The sequence below is a fragment of the Typopeltis vanoorti genome, chromosome 18, assembly GCF_054136105.1.
Source record: "Typopeltis vanoorti isolate ZY-2024b chromosome 18, IOZ_Tvanoo_1.0, whole genome shotgun sequence".
NCBI classification, from domain to species: domain Eukaryota; kingdom Metazoa; phylum Arthropoda; class Arachnida; order Uropygi; family Thelyphonidae; genus Typopeltis; species Typopeltis vanoorti.
The window spans coordinates 50,264,593-50,280,549 of NC_143566.1; the positions used below are offsets into that span (position 1 = coordinate 50,264,593).

Sequence of the window (15,957 nt, forward strand, 5' to 3'; positions counted from 1 at the left end):
TTGGCCACCTTCGTTAGAGTTTACAGAGAACAAGACGTGGCTGGTGAGGGCACTGGCTCGGATTCTATTATAAGAGATGTCTCTTTTGTGCTCTTCAAGACGGAGAGAGATTGATTTTTCAGTTTGTCCGTAGCAAGGTTTACCACAATTACAAATAATTCTGTATACTCCTGGGAAATGAAGATGGTGATGTTTTTCTTTTGGATGACTAAGGATAGATCGAAGTTTAGGTAAAGCAGAGAAGCACGTTTTGATGTCGAACTTTTTTAAAATTCTACCCAGTTTGGGGGAACCAATGTAAGCTCTGGAGGGTAGTAGAATCTTCATAAGTTTGTTGACGACGGTGAAAAAGAAGTTTCTCAATACTTTTCGGTGTGAAACCATTATTGACAAAGGTCTTTTTTGAGGAAATTAAGTTCATTTTTAAACTCTTCGTCATCTGATAATAAGGATCTGGTCCGATGTGCAAGAGTAGATATAATGCCATATTTCTGTGGAGGGTAGTGGTGAGAGGATGTATGAAGATATCTATCTGTATGTGTTGGTTTCCCCCAAGATTAAAAATTTAATATTATCAGTACTCCTGGTTAGCTTTATGTTTAAAAAGAAAGACAACTGTTAACTTCTAGCTCAGAGGAGAATTTGATGTTGTGATGAAAGTTATTTAGATGATCTAAGAAAACAATGAGGTTGTCTGGGCTGTGTTCCCATATAAGAAAAACATCATCAATATAACAGAGCCAGATTTTAGGTTTCAGTGTGCCCAAACAAATTGCTTTTTCCTTCCAAGTCTTTGAGAAACATGTTTGCTAGCACTGAGGAAAGCAGACTAGACATGGCGGCTAGACCGGTGTTTTGTTTGTAGATCTTGTCTTCGAATCTGAAGTAGCCTGAGTTGACACAATGGGTAAGTAAAGCGAAGAGTTTCTTTGATAATTTGTTCTTGAAGAGTAAGAACTTCCTGAGTTGGTACATTGGTGAAAAGCAAAACTACATTGAAGCTTACCATCATGTCTGATTTGTTCAGTTTTAGGCTTTTGATCTTGAAAACAAAGTCAGCTGAATTTTGGAGCCTGGAAAAAATTTTCGGGGACTGAGATGGTGCTGTACATTCCCATAAAGGGAACTCACGGCTGCTGTATCATCATACGATAATTATATATATAGTAGGCGGACAAATGGAACAAAATATCATGGATGAAATTAAAAAGATGCACGATGCTTGGGTGGAAAGCATTTGGAAAACTATATTCAGTATTCAAAAGGCAAAAGTTTTTAACCAGTGTATATTGATATATGGCTGTGAAACATGGACACAAAAGGAAAAAAAACCAACTTAAATCACAAATTAAGAACAACACAATTTAGTATGGAAAGAAGTATGCTTGGTATCACAAAACTGGATCACAAAAGGAATACATGGATAAGAAACTAAACCAAAGTCTCTGACATCATAGGAAGAGTGCAACATCCGAAGCGGTAATCGGCTGGACATATTGCTCGAAGACAAGATCAACAATGGACAAAAGAAGTAATGGATTGGATTCCAAGAGAGGAAAAACAACCATGACACCCACCTAAATTAAGGTGGATTGATGATATAATCATCAGATTTGCAGGAGTAACATGGAAAGTCTTGAAGTAATCTTGGAAAGGCCTTCATCCAGCAGTGGATTGACAATGGCTGATAATGATGATGATAGTAGATGGACTAGGTAATACAGAGGACCAAAATGGTAATGCATTGGGGGAACTCCCAACCATTTAGCAAGTAATCTAGCTACCACATACTCTGAGATTATGCCTGGAGGGACACCAGGTAAAGGTTTTTTGCAAAAACAATACTGTTAAAGCCATGCAGGAGGTGTGTGTGTGTGTGTGTGTGTGTGTGTGTGTGTGTGTGTGTGTGTGGAGGCAGTCTTTCCTCTCACAATGTGTGCTACAGCTCTATAATTAACTCTTTCTTGACAGACAATGTAAGTCATCATAAATAATTTTAATAACACTATGGATTCACAAATATCTCCTTCAGAAAACAATAAAAAATGCAAAAGTCAACAACAAAAAAATTCCATATCCACTTCATCAACATTTATGGTCTAAAATAAAAAATGCCACAAATTATAAACATCCAAACCTGACCCTTTGTTTCTGATAGAACTTCAACTCAGAGATTATGATTACTGTCTACTTCAACCTACTGAACTACACTTAACGCTTGTTCACAGTGATAAAAAGTGGAACAGTGTAGTAACATAGTCATTGTCTTTGCTGAAATCAAAGGATATTTTCTTAATGAGATCCAAAATACATCAAAATCATCAATTCTCTCCTCACTTGATTCGTTTCTGGCCTATTAATTGCACATCTTCATGTTCACCATTATCTACTTCACTGACATGCTTCCTCTTCCAAAATTTCTCCATGGATCACTAATAAACAGCTATTTCAATATAAAAAAATTTCTCTAATTAAGTTCAATTTCTTTACTTTTGTTCAAAAATAATGCTGAAAACACAATGGTAGAAGTCTGTTTTTCAATAGAAAAATACAAAAGGTCCACCCACGCTCATTTAAAAAATATGTGACACCCACGATACTTGGTGGGTGTGACTGTCATGCTGTGATTTGTCACACAAGAAGGCGGTAATGGAGCAATAAAGCTTTGCTCATAAATCAGAGTTGAATACCCAAAAGTTTTTTTTTTTAAAAAAAACTGACCTTTTTTTTAAAAAATCAAATTTGCTTGATGCAATATGAAATTGCATCAAGCACAAACCCTTGAAGTGGGCTCATGGAATGCAATTTGGGAATTACTGGGCTAACTCTTACCCCAATTCTGGTACTAATATGTCATAGGTCACACCAACTGTCATACCTTTTCTCGAATTCATTCACACTATTTGCACTCACCACCTCCAAAGGCAAGCCATTCCAATTATATATTGTGCTAAGAGAGAAAAATCTAGCTCTCATCCCTTTCCTGAATAAATTCATTTTCAATTTCCATGGATGCCCTCTTGTCCTCTCTCCACCCTACATAAAATGAAAAATTCTGCCTACTGGTATCCTATATGAAAATGTCAGTAGTTTGAAGGTTTATTTGCATCTGTAGTTCACAACTTCCAGATCTGTCCTCATAATTCCACACTTCCACAGTGCTTACATTACCTTGGAAGCCAGATCCATCCATCCATCCATCCATCCATCCATCCATCCATCCATCCACACACACACACACACACACACACACACACACACACACACACACACACACACACACACACACACACACACACACACACACACACACACAAAACAGTCTAAGTGTAGTCATATGAAGACCTTTGTAAAGAGACAAAATGACTTCCTTATCCTTTCATACCAATGTTTTTCTTTCAACTTTACAATAATCATTTCAGTTATAATTGCAGTCTTTTATTATATGGTCCTGAACTTCAAGAACCCTAGTCTGTTTAGTTTCTTCTAGCATAATGCCACCAATATAATATGCCACGGATATCTCAACACACCAAAGTGCATAACTTTGCATTTATTAACACTGAAATGATTTCAATTTTCACATGCACACAATTCCAGTCTATTCAAATCATTCTGCAAGTGATGTATGTCAGTCACACTCTTGATTACTCTGCATCATTAGCAAACTGCTGTATCTCCCATCAAATCTTTCCCAATGTTAATGTGTAAAGACTGAATAACAATGAACCAAGAACAGATCCATGGGATACACTGCTGGTTACCTTCCAACTACCTTCCAACAAATTATGTCCCCTGTCTTCCTTCTATCCACTAGGTTCTGCAATTTGCATGCTCTCAATGTCCTCATACTCCAAATTCCATATGCCAGAAACTGACTTAGTCAATCGTCTCTGAATCCTCTCCAGCAACTCACCATTTTGAAAACCAGGATTCTGAATCTGTGCAGTAATCCATGTATAGTCTGATCAAAGCATTGTACAATGGAATCATAACATCTTTACCTCTATATGTCAGCATTCTCTGCATCATTCCCATAATCCACTGCATTGTCCTCACAACTTTAGCAAAATGTCCACAAAATTTCAATTCATCTCCTCCATCTCCTGCAAGATATCCTCACTAATCATATACCTCACAACTTTAGCAAAATGTCCACAAAATTCCAAGTCCCTATCCACCATCACCCAGAGATCTTTCATCTCCTCCACCTCCTGCAAGATATCCTTACACTAATCATATACTCTGCATCCCATCTTTGCTTCCCAAATTTGAAAATGTTATACTTTGCTACATTAAAACTGATATCCCCCACACATTTGTCCATTTAGATGGTCTATTCAAGTCCTCTTACACGGCTACACCATCTGTTCTACTTCTCATAACTCTCCCCAACTTTGCATCATCAGCAAACAACTGTATATCATTTAAGACACTTCCAATGTTTAGATATAAATTAAACAATGCCTTTACATTTACTAACATTGAATTCGCAGCCATTTTCCAATACCCACAATTCCAGTCCATTCAAATAATTTTGCAAGTACTGCATATATACAAGTACCCCAGTCCTAAAGTTACTTCATGTGCAGACTTTTCTTACACTTGGATAAAGGATGAAACTAAGAATATAATTTCTTGGCATCCTTAATTTAAAATTAATGCTTTATTTACATTATTTACAAACATGTGTGACTGTGTACAAACATTATCACACCACCAGCATGATTAGATGCATCTACAATTAGGGGAAAAAAAAAAAAAGGCAGTAATTCTCAACTAGTAGTCTGGAACCTAATGTGCCATGCGACTGGGGTATATTAAATCCGCTTTTCTTTCCAATGGTCAAAACTCTCATTTGTAGAATAAATAACTCTGGTCTTTCATCTCTATTGCCTCAAGAAGACATTCATAATCTCCATTTTGTCAAACCAAAGTTTACCAGGAAAATGAGATAAACTCTAATGCTCTTTAATTAAATCACCTTCCAATTCAAATCACTCAGAGGTGTCATCTCTGAGAATATTTGTGAATAAACTCATGATATCAATGCTAACTAGAAAGTCAGATGATTCTAATATTAATTCCTTTGTCTTCTTCATATATTAGTAATTACCTTGATAATTATTTAGAAAGACTGGAGGTGGAAAGTCTCTAGAATCCATAACAGAATATTAAAGGATTGTCAGGTATGTGTATTTTTGGATACATAAATTCTTGAAACTACCAGGTGCTTGGATTCAGACTGTCAGCAATTTTCTTGGGCTTGTTGCAGAGGCCTTTTATCAGATTATTAGTTTTGTTGTGGAAGTGTCATGTTGGGTTAGCATCCAATTAGTTATGTTCACATCATTATGGAAGCTTTCCATTTTCAATGATTATGCATTAATAATTATAAAAGTGGCATTGGCATCTTCTGAGCCAAGCAGACTACAATAGCACCGAAATTCTACTATATATCCAACACCTAAATGGATGAAAAATATCAAAGATATTAAACACGTTCACAGTGGGTAGTGTTTTGCACGTCTCACTTCACGTGAGCACATTTTTACAAAGTTTTCCATATATGCAGCAGTTGCAGCATGGAGCATGTTAGTTGCAACTTTTAGTAGAATTTTATTTATAAAATTAATATTTGTGAACTGTCTTAATGATATAGAAAATCTCAAATGCAATTCAAACTGATTTCACATTTATATACATATTCTGCAACTGAAACTTTGAAAGAAAATGTTATGACAACGTATTTAGTTAGATACTGTGATTGGTGCTACAGTAGAACTTGGTTTGCTTGTGTGTATGGTCTGTGGGAGGAGAGGTGGTTTTTATTACGTATGGTCATTTTCATTCCGGTTGCCTCTAATTACATTAATTGCCGCTAAATATAGTACAGAATGTAAGTGTCTCTCCACTGTATTTAATGATATAATAAAATTATTCTGTTTATTTATATATATATATTTATATATATATATATCTATTGGGAAGAAGATGTTTTTCACTATACAGGATGTTTTCATTCTAATCTTTAGAAAGATTAGATGTAGTGAGCAAATCACTCATTCCAGAATACAAATGAATTGTTCTATGTTATATAAAAGGACCTTGCCTAGTGATCTTCAAACCTCAACAAAATACTAACATGTGCAGGATACCTGATTGATGAAAAAAAAAAAAACCCTCGTGCAATGAAGGTGGAATTCTCAAACAGGTTGATAATTTTGATGATCACAATAGTCTTTTACAGTTAGAAAGCAGATAGTGATCTGATGAAGAACATACTTTAAAGAGTAAGGTATCTAATTTACTATATATATGAAAAATAGAAATGATAGAAATAAAGACACATAACAAGCACAAAAATTATACAAGATAATTTGCTAATCATCATGTTGGAGGTTTAATGGAGTATTGACAACACTAGGAAAGGATTAAAAACTAATTTTAATGCTTCCAAGATTACATCTCAGTCACTGAGACATCTTCAGGGAGTACACATAACATTTGTAACACATATACAAAGTCAACACAATACTTAATGAAACACATGGGTGATTCTTAAAGTCCTGTCTATGTGGTGCATCTTCTATGGGTATTTGTAACTGACACAGGATATAAACTGGGACCTCTGACAATTAATGTCACTCAAATTTTGGGAAGTTTTATGCATCTGTATTTGTTTAAATCAGGTTGATTTCTGAATGCCATTGCAGATTCCAAAAAGTCTTTCCTTTTTTTTTATTTTTTAAATTTACTACAGTGGAGTATGGTGGTTTTCTTCTAGATGACCCTGTGAGTTGTGTTCAATACATGGTCTGCAAAGCCAGACTGACCACAGTCATGATTGCAGATGTAAGATTTGTGCTGCTCTAAATGGATAGTGGCCGATCTGTCCAAAGTAAGCCAACTTGCAGGAGCAGGATACTTTATATACTCCAGGAACTGAGAGAGGAGGGAAATGATCTTTGATAGAATGGATAAGGGTAGTAAGTTTCCAGTGGGGCTTAAAAGCTATGTAGAGGTTTATTTCTTGTGTTCTTCTAGATGGATATTGGCAGATCTCAATGTTTGACCATAATAAGATAATTTGCAAGGAACCTTGTGAACACGTGGAACAGAGAGCAGATAAGTGCAGCCAGCTTAAGATGAGGTTTTAAAGCAGTACAGAGATTATATATTTTTAAAATTCAGGCTATTTTTTCTGAGATATCCAGGATATAGAGAACAGTAATAGCATTATTGTAATCTGTTTATCAAGAGAGAGATGCAAGGAGAAGGGAGGAAGAAACAGTTTGTTAATCTTTTTAGCATTATAATCATTGGACAGGAAGGTCTGGCTAATAAAGAAGAGTTCATTATTCCCTTTCAACAAACTTCGACCTCTGTTCTACCCAAGCTTTCCTTTCAGTTGAACTCTTCTTTATTTGTTAGAGTCCAATGGTTGTAATGCTAAAAATGATTAATAAATTGATTTTTCTTCCCTTCTCCTCACATCCCTCCTCTTGAGAAACAAACTACAATGATACTATTACTCTTCCCTGTATATGGAGCACTTCAGAAAAAAAAAAAAAAAAAAGCCAGAACTCTAAACACACACACACACACACACACACACACACACACACACACACACACACACACACACACACACACTCTCTCTCTCTCTCTTTTTGCCGGAAAGAAGTCAATGGACACCTTCATGGGCAAAGTGCATCATACCACGTAATGAGTCACGTGTTTGTAGTCAGTATAAATTAGAGGAATATGATGCTCCCAATTTAGTGCAACTGTGTCCAGGTGAAATGGCTGCAAGAAGGGAACTGATGAAGTTTGAAAGAAGCATTGTGATAGGATGCCATGCTGCAAGCTTATCTGTTTGGCAAATTGGTGACAAATCGGGCCATCCCAGCGATACCATACTAAGATTAAAGGCATAGGGAGTCAACTGCAAGTACTACTAGCAGGTAGCAATCACAAATTAACAAACTGAGATTAACAGACTCCCTATTCCTTCCATCTTAGGGTGATATGAAGGATAATATGTAAAAACTGCCATTCATTGAATGTGTAGTTCTGAGTATCGACTGGAACACGAAATTTTCTAAGAAAATGATCAGCTTCTAGTCATTAAATTTATTGAATTATGTCATATAGCAAAGAAAATTCATTACATCAAATATATAACTTGTAACAGATAGATAGCCATTTGGGAGTTTTAAGACAATTAAGGAGTTCAAATACTAACTTCACAAATAAACTTCTATCAAAAACTGAAACTGGCATGCCACACATATTAAAAACTTTGCAAAAATTTGTCTACCCTAAGTGGAGAGGATACATCGTACGAGTCAGCTGAGTTCTACATGATACACAACATGTGCATCTTTCTCCAAAGTGTACTGATGTGCTAGAGATTTTTCATTCTGCCAAACTTATAATGCTAAGACTAAGTGATCTATAATTCTCCACTTTTTTTGTGATAACCTATGTGCATAAATTGGAATAAATCCTTACAAATTTCCGATTCCAGCAATTCATTGAAGCTAAAAGTGGACTGATCAATCTAACAAACATCTGCTTACCACTACAGGTGATCTCAGATCCCATCCTCATCTCTAACGTTACCAACTTCCAAATCATTTCAAATATCAATACTTTCCTTCTTGTCTATTATGTCATTAGTTCACCTTATGTTTGATGGTATTACACAACACAACAAACAAAATAAGATATTTATTAAGTAGTTGATATTTTGCTGGATTTCAAACTGGTAGCTTCAGATCACAAACTCTTGTAATAATTCACAGGAAATAACAATTCAAATTATAATGGACAAAAGAACTAAAGTCCTAACTTGTCACTGCTAATGCATGACGAACAGAAGTTTATAGTTGCTGGAGTCAAAACTGTGTTACTGCAAAAGATAACTAAAAAAACCTCAACATGTACACACACGCACACGTACAATGATTCCTCAATTATCTATTACATTCAGAATTTGTTGGTCAGGTAACTCAATGTGTGGTTATGTAGAGTTCAGGAGTGAAATGCTATCCCATTCAAAGATTGGTTAACTGTTGGTGTGATTATTTGAGGATCGGATAGAAAGATTACTGTGGCAGGAGGGGAGGGGTATAATAATTCTCACTTTTCATTTTAACTATTGCTCTTTTAACCAGTCAATGCAACATGCCATATTGTTTGATAAATGCCTAAAGAGTGATGAGATACTCCCTTTATTTTGTACATAACCAGTATGCTTCAAGCATTACATATAAATATGCAAAAAGAAGACAACTTAAATTTAACTCAGGATCATAAAATTTAGATTAAAAAACAAACAAACATTCAGAATTATCCCATACTTATTTGGTCCTTGAGGTTCAACCCACTCAACTGTTGCTCCTGGAGGAAGTCCAATAGGAAAATTTGCAGCCAGCTGTAACAAAGAGAATATAAAAAAAAAAAATTAAAAAAACATTAAATGTGGTGTGTGATGAGTAAGGTTAAACACAAGCTATCAAAATGTTTTTAGCCTCCACCTCCTTCACAATAATTATAAACAACATTTAAAAAAATCAGCAAATTAATATAAAGATGATATAGAGATCTACAGAATTATTTAAATAGACTGACACTGTGAGCAAGAACAATGGGCTGTCAGTTCAATGTTGGCAAGTGCAAGATATTATGCAATTTGGGTTGAAAAGATTAAAGCTATGCATTACACAGATGGAGCTATACAACAAGAAAGGAAACAATACTTGGGCACACATTGAGTTGAATTTCAGGAGATATGCTGCAAATGTAGACAAAATAGCACAGAGAATGCTGAAAAACTAACAATTAAGTAAGAATTGTTAGTTTTTATTAAGTAGTTGATATTTAGAAGATATAAGGCTTTGATATGACCACATCTGTACAGTGCACAGGTTGATTGTCTTGGTTTCTTAGAGATGAAAAATAGTGAAAAGGAACTAGAAACAAGTAACCAAGTTGCGACAGGTCTTTATAATGTTCTCTATAAAGACAATCTCATATCTGAGATTGTAAGGTTAAATACAAGTATCTCATATTGTTAAAAAAATATATTTGATATCTCATAATATGGCATAATGGAATGAAGACAACACAAGGAACTTAATGAATTAAACAGATTTAATAATTACAATATTTTGTCTCTGTTGCAGAGACATCATTGGGAATACAACATAAAAATTGTGACTTCAAAACAACGACACTTCAATTAACCGACTCTTGCATGCCAACCGACTTCTTTGTAGAGCACTGTGTAATAGTACTCGAAACTTGTTCTGATATCTGAAGGGTCAGATAAGTGGTAGATTACTGTATGTATACAAACCACAAAGAACAAGTGGAAGATTAAATTAAAACCTAGTCCTAAAATTGGTATCCTCTATGGGTGCTGGTAAGTAGACAGATCTAAGAATGACTATTTTCCAAATCTTTGGAAGTTTCACACAGCCCTATTCATTGAGGTTTTACATCTGTTGCAAATTCCAAAAACTTCTATGTTCGTATTTATTGCAGTGAAGCATAGAAGTTTTTCTTCCCATATGATTCCATGCAGTGAGTCAAAGGCATGGTCTGCTAGACCTGACTAACCATAACAGTGGCAGCAGATATGTTTCTTATGTTTCTTAACTGTAGAGAGCTTGCAGGATGATTTAAATAGGTTGTCAGTATGGACAAAAGTTAATAAGTGCGAGTTTAAATGTCGAGAAATGCGAAGTTATGCATTTTGGGATAAATAGATTACAAGTCATGTATCACATTGATTGCACTGTACTCCAGGAAATAGATGAATAGATTTGCGGGGGGGGAGGGGGGAAGAGAGATAGATAGAGGATTAAAGTTTAGAGGACATATTGCTAAGATAGTCCATAAGATTACTTGGCTAGTGAAGAATACATTAACTAGCAGAGATAAGGAAGTTATCATTCCTCTTTATAAGGCCTCGGGTACGCCCATCTGGATTACTGTGCTCAAGTCTGGTCCCTTGGGTTTCTTGGGGACGAGGAAGCAGTGGAGAGGATTCAGATGAATTTTGGCAGATCTAAGAATGGATATTGACAGATGCTATAGCAACAATGGACTCTCCCACTCTCTCTCTAATCCTTTACTAGCAAATTTTTGTATGAAATATTTTGAAAAGCATGCCCTTGATAGTATCATTCTCAAACCTATCTGGCTTAGATAAACACATTGAGTTTTCCATTTGGCCACATGGATCAAACACATCACTCATTTTTCCTTTACAACAGACAGCACCCCAAAATCTAGTTCACTATAGGAAAAGAATATAACAACAGTAAACCTTTTCTCAAGATTTTAATCACACGTCTTCCTAATGGTACACTTCTTTCTCAATTTACAGAAAATGCATCCATATAGGTAGATATAGATTCCATTCCTCCCAATATGATATCATAAAAATGCTTATTAACAGAGTCATCAACTTCTGTTCCAACCAGTTTCCTCCACCGTTAATTCGTTGTATATTCTTATCTAATTGCTATGATGAAACAAAAATTAACAAAATGTTCCTCTCTCCTTTGCACTTATCTTTTACAGTAATGCTATTCTCTGTAAAAAATAGTTGGAACTATAAAGAAATACATCTCTTTACTGCTTTCAAATCCCATTTGAAGCTGTCTGTCCTTATTGGCTCTCCTAAAGACCAACTCCCTCCCAGCTCAGTGACAGGTGTATACAAGGTTCCTTGTTCTTGACTTATTGAATTATGGACAAACTGGTAGATCTGTCTTGAAGAATATAAGAAATACATCAGCAACCACAATTATGGTCAGTAAGATAAAACATTTTCAATACTCTGCACAGAAACAAATGGGATCAACTACTACTACAATAAATAAAAACATGAAAGACTTTGAAATCAGCAGTGAATTTAAAATAACTAACTAAATCTTAACAAATATGTTATGCAAAACCCTTCAGGATTTGGAATGTAGTAATCTTAGACCTCCCACCCAGCAGTCAAGGTCGCCTACTTACAATCCACAATGGGTACTCTTCTTAAGGCTGTACATTGCTTTAAATCAAATATCTAGTGGAAGAAATTAAGGTTTCTGTCTAATATCTTCCATTTATTCTTTGTGCGGTTTGTGTGCATTGTTACAAATTTTATACTGTATTCCTGATGATGTCTCTGTGACAGGGACAAAACACTGGAATAATTAAACCTCTGTTTAATAATTTCTTGTGCCATCTTCACTCCATTAAACCAGGATAAGAGCTTCAACCATCAACTAAGCCTAAATACATAAATTTAATATCAGCAAGTTTTTGGTGTAAGGTAAAGTTGAAGTAATTAAAAGGCATTTTAATGAAATTTATATTTGCATTTATAATCTTCAAATCCTCATAACATATAGGAGTTTGATGAAACCAAAGCTGATCCTTATGAGATATGCAATCAACTGTATGCCTGCTCACTATCTGTTATGCCTGTAGCACATTTAGAGGAACAGTGGGATTACATTTGCATAAGTGTCACACAAATCAGGTCTGGCAGATCATGCTATCATCTTTCAGACATAGTCCTTTGGAAAAAACAGTGAATGGCAAGAGTGTATTAAAGAATTATGACTGATTCATCATCCTAATTTAAAAAAGAATGACTACCTCAAATTTTCCCAGTTTAGGGAATCTCACCATTATATTTAATTTTTTTAAATAAATTAATTTTTGTTATTTGAATTATTAATAATTAACAAATTAATTTTTGAATTATTTAATTTGGTCTAATTATTCATCTTGTTTTTCGATAGCCGAGGCTTCACTCCCATAGGTAAGTACTGGTCTTGCTTTAATTCTGGTATGTATCTCTACTTTTGTTGGATTACAAATTTCATTATTGAAAGTGATCTGCTGTACTTCTGAATTTTATTATTAATGTCATTGGGAACTGAAGTATCAACTGGAAACCAATAAATCTTGGTGTCCAATATGGCTATAATTAGGGTTTTTACAGCTGATATTTCCAGATTAAAATTTTCAGCAATAAGGTTTAAATAGCATACAGAATACTGTAATTCATCTTCATTGATATAGTAAGGTTTTTCCCACCAGAGGTCAGGCCATTATTTTTTTTAACTGTTGACCAAATCAATGCAACTTTAGCATACCATGTATAATGTAGTGTAGCTTGTTTCTTTGTATACACCTCAGAATCAAAAAATTAGAATAATTAAAGAAAATGTGTTGAACGATTTGCAATTCTAATTTATTGCATAGAAAATAATTATTACCAAATGCGAATTAGCATCATCTAAATCTATGTATTTCGTAGATTATATAAACCATGTAAACAATAAGAAAACTGTTATTTGAAAACATTCCCAAAATTAGAATAATTTTTAATATGGTTCAAAATACTAGAATATTCCAAATTTTTCCAATTGGTTATGACAAGAGCATAGAAATAGCATATATTTCAGTAGCTGTGGGACTAACTTGGGTGTGAGGAAGCATTTGCACATGGATTTCAGTTAATCATTTGCTAAACATGAATCGAACGAGTGGCATATCGGAAGCTAAGAAGTATTGTATGGTGTCTCTTTTACAAAGAAGGCCAAACACAACAGTTTATAGCTAAGGAATTGAAATGTTCTCAAGCAAGCATGAGTAAAGTATTGAGACAGTATTCTAATAACTGGAGTTTTCAAAATAATTGCTGAAATACCAGTCAGGTAATAACTACATCAATAGATGAGAGAAGATCGAAGAATATCGTGAAGAAAAACTGCTTCTGAAGTGTAAGGTAGTTTCACAGCAGATGAAAAGAACTAGGTGTGAAAACGTGTCTAAATCTACGATGTTGAGATGACTTCACAAATTGGGTTTTAAATCACATGTGCCTTAGACAAAAGTACTTATGACTTCCAAGCAAAAGGCAGCTAGAATGTGATGGTGTAAAGCAAAGGCTGTTGTGGGGTCAAGAGGACTGGAAAAAAGGTACTTTTTAGCAATGAAAGTATGTTTTGTGTGTCCCATGGTCATCATGGGATATTATGTGTTTGCCGTCTTAAGCAAGAAGCATTTGATAAAGAATGAATGAAACGTTTGGTGAAATTTGCAACTTCTGTCATGGTATGGGCTTGTATGACTACAGAGAGTCCAAGTGGGCTGTGTATTGTGTATGAAAGAGTCAATTCCACAGTGTACCAAGAAATTCTTGATTCGCTTTATGTTACTGGCATCAGAAGATTTATGCGATGGTGATTTCTTTTTTCACAAGATTCAGCTTCTTGTCATACTTCCAAGACAACTACTAGATGGCTCAAAGAAAGACAAATCAATGTCTTTGGCTGGAAAACTCACTAGATTTAAACTCCCATTGAGAATTTGTGGGGAATTATGAAGAAACATCATCAAGAAGTTGCCCCAAGAGACAAAAATGAACTTGTTTCTAGTCTGTAGACTATATGGTCATGTTTTGATAAAAAAAAGACTGAACCGCTAGTAAATAATATGCCCAATTGTTAACGAACGGCCATACAAATTACGGGGAACACAAAAAGAAGTACTAATTATCATGTTGTTTCTCTTTGACTGTAATTTCTGTGCATTTATTTCGCATTATTCTAATATTTTGAACCACATTAAAAATTATTCGAATTTTGTGAATGTTTTCACATAACAGTTTTCTTATAATTTATATTACATATTTATGTGTTTAACATGGTCATATAATCTACAAAGTACGTAGATTTAGATGATGCTAATTCATATTTTCTAATAATTATTTTTTATGCAATGAATTAGAATTGCAAATCATTCAAAACATTTTTTTTTTATTATTATTCTAATTTTTTTTGATTTGGAAGTGTATAGGTGTAACTCCAGATGATGACCTTAATGTGAAAGTTGAAATGCCAAAGTGATTATTTGGTTTACATTAAACTGAAGTTTTATTTTAATATGGTAGTAGTTTCCATAATTTTTATAATGTATTTTGATCACTGTGTATCCATGAAGGAAAGGATAAATACAAATACTTTAATCTGGCAGAACACATTTCAATTCAGTTCTGTAAATGATATATTATTCTGGGCAGAACGGGGGGGGGGAAGACAGGGATGCATCTTGTCCCCTCTTCTTTTTAATTGTTTTCTGGATATGTCATAGATGAAGCTGTTTATGAATATGACACTGGAATAGCAGTTGGCAGACTAAGAATAAATAACTTACGTTTTGCAGACAATATCGATCTTCTGGCAGATAGTGAAGAAGAATTACGAGAGATAACCAGCCGTGTTTTCGGAACATTAAAAAAATATGGATTATACATAAACCTACAAAAAACAAAAACAATGATAATCTCAAAATCAGACATTAAATTCTTAAAGATACAAATTGGCAATAAACAAATTGAGAATGTAAACAATTTCACGTATCTGGAAAGCACGTTGAGTCAAGATGGTCGTTCAAAAACTGACATTAAATACCGAATTGCTAAGGCAACCGTGGCCCTACAAAAGTTAAAACCATTGTGGGAAGATAACAGAATATCAATCACAACCAGACTAAGACTAATTGACCTTGGTGAATTCTGTCCTCTTGTATGGTTGCGAGGCCTGGACTTTATTGAAGGAAGACGAGAGGAGACTCCTGTCTTTTGAAATGAAAACTTACAGAAGACTTTTGAGAATCCCCTATACCGTTCACGAAACCAATGAAAAATGTCCGAAAACTGATTGATTCAATAGACGGGAGAAAAAGGGAAAATATTCTGACAGTCATCAGAAGAAGACAGATGAAATGGTTCGGATATGTGAAGAGGGGTAATGGCATTCCAAAGCAAGCACTAGATGGAATCGTTCCGGGACCAAGGGTTAGGAGCCGACCTCGATTATAATGGACTGATAACATCAAAAAATGGACAAATTCCTCCCTTTCTCAACTGACATC

General features: G+C 34.7%; 1 protein-coding gene across 1 annotated transcript in view; it reads right to left on the reverse strand.

Annotated features, from left to right (window-relative positions):
* LOC150096662 (oxysterol-binding protein-related protein 11) overlaps positions 1–15,957 on the reverse strand; it is a 263,387-nt gene that overhangs the window by 16,586 nt on the left and 230,844 nt on the right. The window contains exon 10 of the mRNA XM_090408675.1: positions 9,369–9,442. Coding sequence (XP_090264801.1) covers positions 9,369–9,442 — 74 coding nt within the window. The remainder of the gene's footprint in view (positions 1–9,368; positions 9,443–15,957) is intronic.